This window comes from Dermacentor silvarum, chromosome 1, assembly GCF_013339745.2.
Source record: "Dermacentor silvarum isolate Dsil-2018 chromosome 1, BIME_Dsil_1.4, whole genome shotgun sequence".
Lineage (NCBI taxonomy): Eukaryota > Metazoa > Arthropoda > Arachnida > Ixodida > Ixodidae > Dermacentor > Dermacentor silvarum.
The window spans coordinates 193,654,150-193,661,343 of NC_051154.1; the positions used below are offsets into that span (position 1 = coordinate 193,654,150).

The 7,194-nt window shown below is 52.5% G+C and overlaps 1 protein-coding gene across 1 annotated transcript; it reads left to right on the top strand.

Moving 5' to 3' along the window:
* Positions 1-6,186: 6,186 nt before the first annotated feature.
* On the top strand, positions 6,187-7,194 carry LOC119436234 (kinesin-like protein KIF18B). The gene is made up of 2 exons (XM_037703030.2): positions 6,187-6,983; positions 7,071-7,194. The coding sequence occupies exons 1-2, from the start codon at positions 6,187-6,189 to the stop codon at positions 7,192-7,194; spliced, it is 921 nt and encodes a 306-aa protein (XP_037558958.2).

Below are 7,194 nucleotides of genomic sequence, written 5' to 3' on the forward strand. Positions count from 1 at the left end.
TTGTCCAACTTGACCTACCCCTTTCCATTGACCTTCCTGCTCAAGCCCCAACTCAGCTTTGTTCTGCGGATTTTATTCGTCTTCTTCCCCAAGCAGCAACCTGCATCACCGTTTTCGCCTCTCCACCTGTTCCAGACGGAGACTATGTCCTCACTCCCGCGACTTCAGTCCTGCTTTCCCACAATGTCTCCTTCCCACACACCGTCATTTCTGTAGCGGCCAATCAGACCTGTCTTCCCATCCTCAATTTCGGCCAGTGCCCTCAAGTACTTCCTCGAGGGATGTCACTTGCCACGTTGTCACCGTCCCGCGAGTGCTATATTTCAGCACTATCTCTTGCGACATCTTCGACCAGTGCTCGTTCTGCGCCTTCTGCATCTGCCCCGGCCGACGACATTGCCAAGATGATTGCGCCGGACCTCGACCCCCAATCCGCCGCAGAGCTCCATGACCTCCTCGAGTCCTTCGCCGACATTTTCGACCTGAACGATCGCTCTTTGGGTCAAACTACGGTTGTGAAGCATCGTATAAATACAGGCGATGCGGCACCTGTTCGCCGACGCCCATACCGGGTGTCGCCCTCTGAGCGACAAGTTATCCAGAGCGAAGTTGACAAAATGCTTGCCAAAGGGATTATTGAACACTCTTCCAGTCCGTGGGCTTCCCCTGTTGTGCTCGTCAAAAAGAAGGACAACAGCTGGCGATTCTGCGTGGACTATCGTCATCTAAACCAGATCACCAAGAAAGATGTATACCCGCTTCCACGGATCGACGATGCTCTGGACTGTCTTCACGGTGCCACTTATTTTTCATCAATAGACCTTCGCTCCGGATATTGGCAAATTGCCGTGGATGAAATGGACCGTGAGAAGACCGCATTCGTTACACCTGACGGCCTCTATCAGTTTAGGGTAATGCCTTTCGGCTTGTGCAATGCCCCGGCGACCTTTGAACGTATGATGGACATGCTCTTGCGTGGATTGAAATGGTCCATCTGCTTGTGTTACTTGGATGACGTCATCGTATTCTCTCCAACTTTTGCGGCCCATCTTGAACGACTTTCATCTGTGCTTTCCGTTTTTCGCGCCGCTGGCCTGCAGCTCAACTCGTCCAAGTGCCACTTCGGTCACCGCCAAATAACCATGCTCGGACATCTCGTCGATTCGTCAGGCATTCGCCCCGATCCCGCTAAAGTTCGTGCAGTGCAGAATTTCCTGTACCGACCTCTGCCAAAGATGTTCGCAGCTTTATCGGTCTTTGTTCTTACTTCCGTCGGTTTGTGCAAAATTTCGCGCATGTTGCTCGTCCCCTGACTGACCTCCTCAAGAAAGATGTTCCTTTCTGCTGGGGCTCTGAACAAGCGACTTCTTTCTCGCGCCTCATCACGCTACTCACCACACCACCTGTTCTCGCCCATTTTGACGCTTCTGCTCCGACAGAAATTCGCACTGACGCCAGTGGATACGGCATCGGCGCAATTTTAGCCCAACGCCAACGTGGGCACAACCGCGTTATCGCCTACGCCAGCCGCCTCCTCTCCCCGTCTGAGCGCAATTATTCGATTACTGAGCGGGAATGTCTCGCCCTCGTTTGGGCTGTGGGCAAGTTCCGACCTTACATATATGGTCGACCATTTACGGTTATAACCGATCACCACGCCCTTTGTTGGCTTTCTTCCCTCAAGGATCCCACCGGACGCCTCGGTCGCTGGGCACTACGCCTTCAGGAATACACATACACTGTAGTCTACAAGTCGGGTCGTTTACATCAGGACGCCGACTGCCTGTCTCGTCACCCCGTCGATGCACCGAACGATTTAGTGGATGCCGCACCGATCTGCGTCCTCTCGCTTTCCGCCTTGAAAGACATAGGGGCTGAACAGCGACGCGATGAATCGTTACGGCAGCTTATCGAACGCCTGCTCTCTGACCCGTCTGACCCATCCCTTCACATGTTCGTACTACAAAATGACACCCTGTATCGCCGCAACATGCACCCAGACGGGCCCGAGCTGCTAATCGTCATTCCGTCTCATCTTCAGCAGACTGTACTCCAGCAACTGCACGACGTTCCCACTGCTGGACACCTTGGCGTCTCTCGGACCTATGACCGAATTCGGCGACGATTTTTCTGGCCCCGTCTCAACCGCTCCGTCCGTCGCTATGTCGCCGCGTGTGAGTCGTGTCAACGCCGGAAACGACCTGCTGTACATCCCGCTGGTCTGCTGCAGCCTCTGGATATACCGACCGACCCTTTTTTTCGCGTTGGCGTTGATCTTCTCGGACCATTCCCTATATCAAACGACGGAAATAAGTGGATTGCGGTCGCTACGGACTATACCACCCGCTATGCCATTACAAGAGCCCTTCCCACCAGTTGCGCTACAGACGTCGCTGACTTCTTGCTTCACGACGTTATCTTACACCACGGCGCACCTCGTCAACTTCTCACCGATCGCGGGCGATACTTTCTTGCCAAAGTCATCGACGACTTACTTCGATCCTGTGCTACTAAACACAAGCTTACTACAGCCTACCATCCTCAAACTAACGGTCTTACTGAACGCCTGAACCGGACAATAACTGACATGCTCGCGATGTATGTTTCCTCCGATCATCGCGACTGGGACACTGCTTTACCATTTGTCACGTTTGCGTACAATTCCTCGCGCCACGACACAGCTGGTTATTCGCCCTTTTACCTTCTATATGGCCGTGAACCGACCTTGCCTTTCGAGACTCTTCTTTCGACCACACTCGACTCGCCGACGGAGTACGCTCGTGATGTTATAACCACAGCGACCCAGGCACGCCAGATTGCCCGTCTTCGTCTCTCTGCTTCCCAAACACGTCAGAAGTGCCGTTACGATCAGTGCCACCGCGATGTCGAATACGAACCAGGTGATCTTGTGCTAGTTTGGTCTCCATCTCGACGTGTCGGTCTTTCGGAGAAACTCCTTTCGCGATACTACGGCCCTTATCGCATCCTCCGCCAGGTGACGCCTGTCACATATGAAGTGTCTCCTCTGGATGCTACCGTGCCTTCACCTCTATCTGACGTCGTCCACGTCAGCCGCCTCAAACCGTTCCTTTCTGGAACCAGTGAGTCGCACCAGTAAGGTGCTTCTTCTGACGGGGGTAATGTCACAGTGCGTAAGGTGGAAAGAAGAGGACATGGTTGGTGCCCTGGGAGACGACAAAGAAGATTCTGGGTTTTCGCTTCTCTGCGTAGCCATTAAAACCCGTCTGTAAAACCAGTACGTTTCTTCCTTCCCGTAACAATATCTACAAAGATTCCACAGCTACCTTGGTTCTCCAGTAGAAAAGTTGAAAATTGCCTATCAAAAAAGGCGTCGTGCAAGGAGACAGAATCTCTCCAATGCTATTCACTGCATGCTTAGAAGTATTCAAGCTATTATACTGCGATAGGTAAGGAGTGACGATCAACGGCGAATATATCAGAAACGTTCGGTTTGCAGATGATATTGCCTTGTTCAGCAACACTGGGGACGAATACAACACATGATTGAGGGCCTTAAGGGCCCCTCACTAGGCCTGGCCATATTGAGCTAGTGCATACAATATTGAACGCAGTGCATACAATGCGCGCTAATGATCGTGTTTGCTAAGTATTACGTCACTATAGTATGCCGCGAACCCATGCTTTCAGGAGGCGAGCGCAACTGCCAATAGCGACACTCATCTCATGCCCCCGACTAGCCTCCACAAGCGATGTTTCTTCCCTGCGTTCTCCCATACCGAAGCCGGAGGATGGCGTGACGCATAAGTTACAGCCCCGCTTTTTTTTTCTTTTCTTTTTTTTTTCGCGGCGCTCTTCCGCTGACGGTGCCGCGCGCGAGCTGTTGCGTTTGTCTCGTTTCGCACATCGCACGATTTTGCGCGCTCTGCACGCGTACACCTGCATGACTACCGGTACAAGTCAGTGACACACGAATAATGAAGCAGACACTAGCGGATTACAGAGTATGATCGCACGCTGGAACAGAGTAGAAAATGGCAGTTTCGTTATGTACGCGCGTGATTGAACGAGGTGAGAACAAGCAGACGAAACGGAAGTACATCTCTCTTGCTACGGTACGAAGCAAAACAAAAAATGTCCCAGTTTCGCCCGAAAGGCGAAGGATCAATTGCGATAGCTAATTAGTAGAGAGCTATTCGGAGTGGGGATAGTAGGTTTATCGGCTGCATAAACTTGGACACATTCGCTTACCAACTGAATTAACAAGCGTGGTGTCGGCGCGCACAAGCAAACATGAATAGATCACACTCGATGACCGCAGGCAACCACTGTCAAAACGCTGGCAGCAAGCGCAGCCGCCGCAGCGAGCGAAGGTTCGTGCGGTCTGTCGCTTCAACGAAAACTGAGAGGCCGAATGGACAGAGCATACAAAGGTCAGAGCCGTGCGGAGATCGCTTTCAAAATACGGTGCGCGCGACAGCCCGCACCGGCGCAAAGTACAAGCGCAGTTGTTGACAGAGTAGAAGCTGCACCCCCCCTCCCTCTCGCGCTGCTTTCCCGCTTTTGTCCTTTCGCGTGGGAGATTCAGTGGCCAATTCCCCTTGCGCCCGGTTGTAAGATACGCATTTGGGGCCGCCGCACAGCGTCGCCATCTAACCCTCCCTCCCATACCCCCACGGCCTTTCGCGCGACGGAAGTCGCGTTTGCTCTCCGCCGTGCGTTTGCTCTCCGTGATAGCGCGCGTCCCCCGCGCACTTTCACTTGCACATACGGCACGCGTCGACGATTTTATCGCCCTTGGACTTTATACGGAACCTCACGGCGGCGACGACGGCGACGGCAGAAATCCGCTTGAAGTGTCCATATAATTGATCGCAATAAAACACGCAGACATTCGGTTTGTGTTTTCTATTATTTCTCCACGCTTTAATTCGTCTATACTGAAGCAACATATTACACAAACAACAGATGGTGCCTTGAATAATTCACGAATTCACGAGTCACTATGAGCGACGTCACAGCACAGACATGCGCACTCTCGCATATACGTCACCTCTCCGGCTGGGAGCGTAGTGCCCGCGAGGAGAAAGTCAAACGGCGTTTGGTTGGAAATTTCAGTTCTTTCCGCGGCGCCTAAAGCTATACATACCATCAGAAATAACTGTTAGTTGGCTACCTAGTTCTCTTTAAAAATATAATTAACTTGTTCTGTGTATATGTTTAAGTATATTGTATGTGCATGGTGTTCCCAGTTGTTGAAGTGAAAAAATACGGATGATGTAGCCGCCGCTGGTGCTTCAAATCCTCTTGTCCTGCTAGTGTCAGGATATGCAGAAATGAAGCAAATGTATGAATTAAAAGCCGTGCACGCGTCCGCGCTAACAATGATGCCGTAAAAATTTAGCCGCAATAAAATTTGAACTGGAAAGGTAGAGGCACCTCAAGAGAAACATCAAATGATATGGGTAACAGATTTCTGTAAATGACACTTTAAGAGGGGAGGGGAGGAAAGGATGGCTTCGGAGGGGGCTCCGGATCCTCCCCCCACCGCACCCCCTCCCCCCGCCTTGTAGGCGGCTCTTACAGCTCCAGCGGTGATGAAGAAGACGATGCAAGTCGAGCAGTATTTGATGCCGTTTGTGGTTTCATTCAGTCAACAAAACAAATAAAATTTTAAATCCCTACTTATACAATTCTGTGAGAGATATTTTAGTTTTAATGCATGGCATTATTATTATAAATTGTGCAGTTTAGGAAAATTAATCTGTCTGTTCTGATTACTAAATTGCACAGTAACTGTAGTTTCAGAAACCGTAACTAAAAGTTCAGGTGCCCAATTCTTGGCCAATCCCCTGGAGTGGGTACGAGCCATTTGTTAAGGACATCGTCATCATCATCGTCAGCCCCCCCCCCCCCCTTCCTTGGGCGTCTCCTATGGCTCCAGCGGGGATGAAGAGGACGAAGTAAGCCTAGCACGTGGTGGAGAACGCGCCCGGTGCCTAACTGGACGATCGCCATCTTAGATAATCACTCCCTCGTCTTTGGTCAGGCCGGACCACTCAACATCGATGCACTAGCTCTACCACGAAGGAATCTACAGTGGTGCCGGCGAACCTCAGGAGGTGCTCCAACGAGACCGCGCAGTCGTCAGCACCAAAACGCCGTCGATCGAACAAGGACCCGCTTTCGCCCGGGGTACGCCTGACCATGGCAGTGCGCATGCGCCTACTGAGCGATCGTGACTCCGAGACCACTAGCGTCGTCCTCGTGGTCACCACGCCCGCGCCCGTGGTAAGGCCGATTCCCGCAACGTCGAGGCACCCTATCACGGAGGAATCTACAATGGTGCCAACTTTCTCAATGCTGGGCTCCGAGGAATGCCCCGGCGTGGTCTCCCTCATGGCCAGCGAGTTGTACCAGCGCGTGGACAAGCTGCGGTCAGAGGGCCGGACATGCGACGTAGCAGTCTCCTATCTAGAAGTCTACAACAAGGTTGTTCGAGACCTGCTGTGCTTCGATCCGACCAAGGGCATTGCCATATTGTACCTCACCATACACAAGGTGAAGAAGGCCGGCACCCTCCTCGAGCCGCTCTTGAAAGGAAACAACCGGACTCAGCATGCCACCGACGCTAATGCTGAGTCTTCATGGTCGCACGTCATCTTCGAGAGCTACGTCACACTGACGGAGAATGCGACAATCACGAGCAAGGAAACTCGCGTCTCGATGTGCTTTGTTGACCTTGCCGGCTCGGAGCGCGAAGCTGCGGCCAGTAGGGGCACAAAGGATCAGATGCGCGAGGTCACCAAGTTCAATCTGTCCCTCCTGGCCCTCGGCAACTGCATCGACGTCCGCTCGAAGAACGGGACGCAGCAAGTGCCGTACCAGGACTCCAAGCTCACCCACATCCTCAAGGACTTCCTGGGTGGCTCGGGCAGCGCCCTCATGATTGGGACAGCGACGGCGGTGAAGCTCAGCTACGCGGAAACATGCAGTACCCTGGAGTATGCGCTGAGCGGGCCGTGAAGATCGAACTGCAGGCCTAAAAGAAGGTGCTCAATGTGAAGATGTCCATGTCCATGCACTTACAGCGCGCCCATCGAGAAGTACAAGCACAAGGTGGAAGGCCTTCAGCGTAAGCTCGATAATGTGGAATTGTGGAAGGCTGTAGTGGAGGCTGATGTGCAAGAGCTGAAAGACGGTCTGGTAGCCTAG

Coding starts and splice junctions, on each gene's coding strand:
- LOC119436234 (XM_037703030.2), top strand. CDS start 6,187: ATGGCAGTGCGCATGCGCCTACTGAGCGATCGTGACTCCGAGACCACT. Junction 6,984..7,070: donor GAAACATGCAGTACCCTGGA/GTATGCGCTGAG, acceptor ATGCACTTACAG/CGCGCCCATCGAGAAGTACA.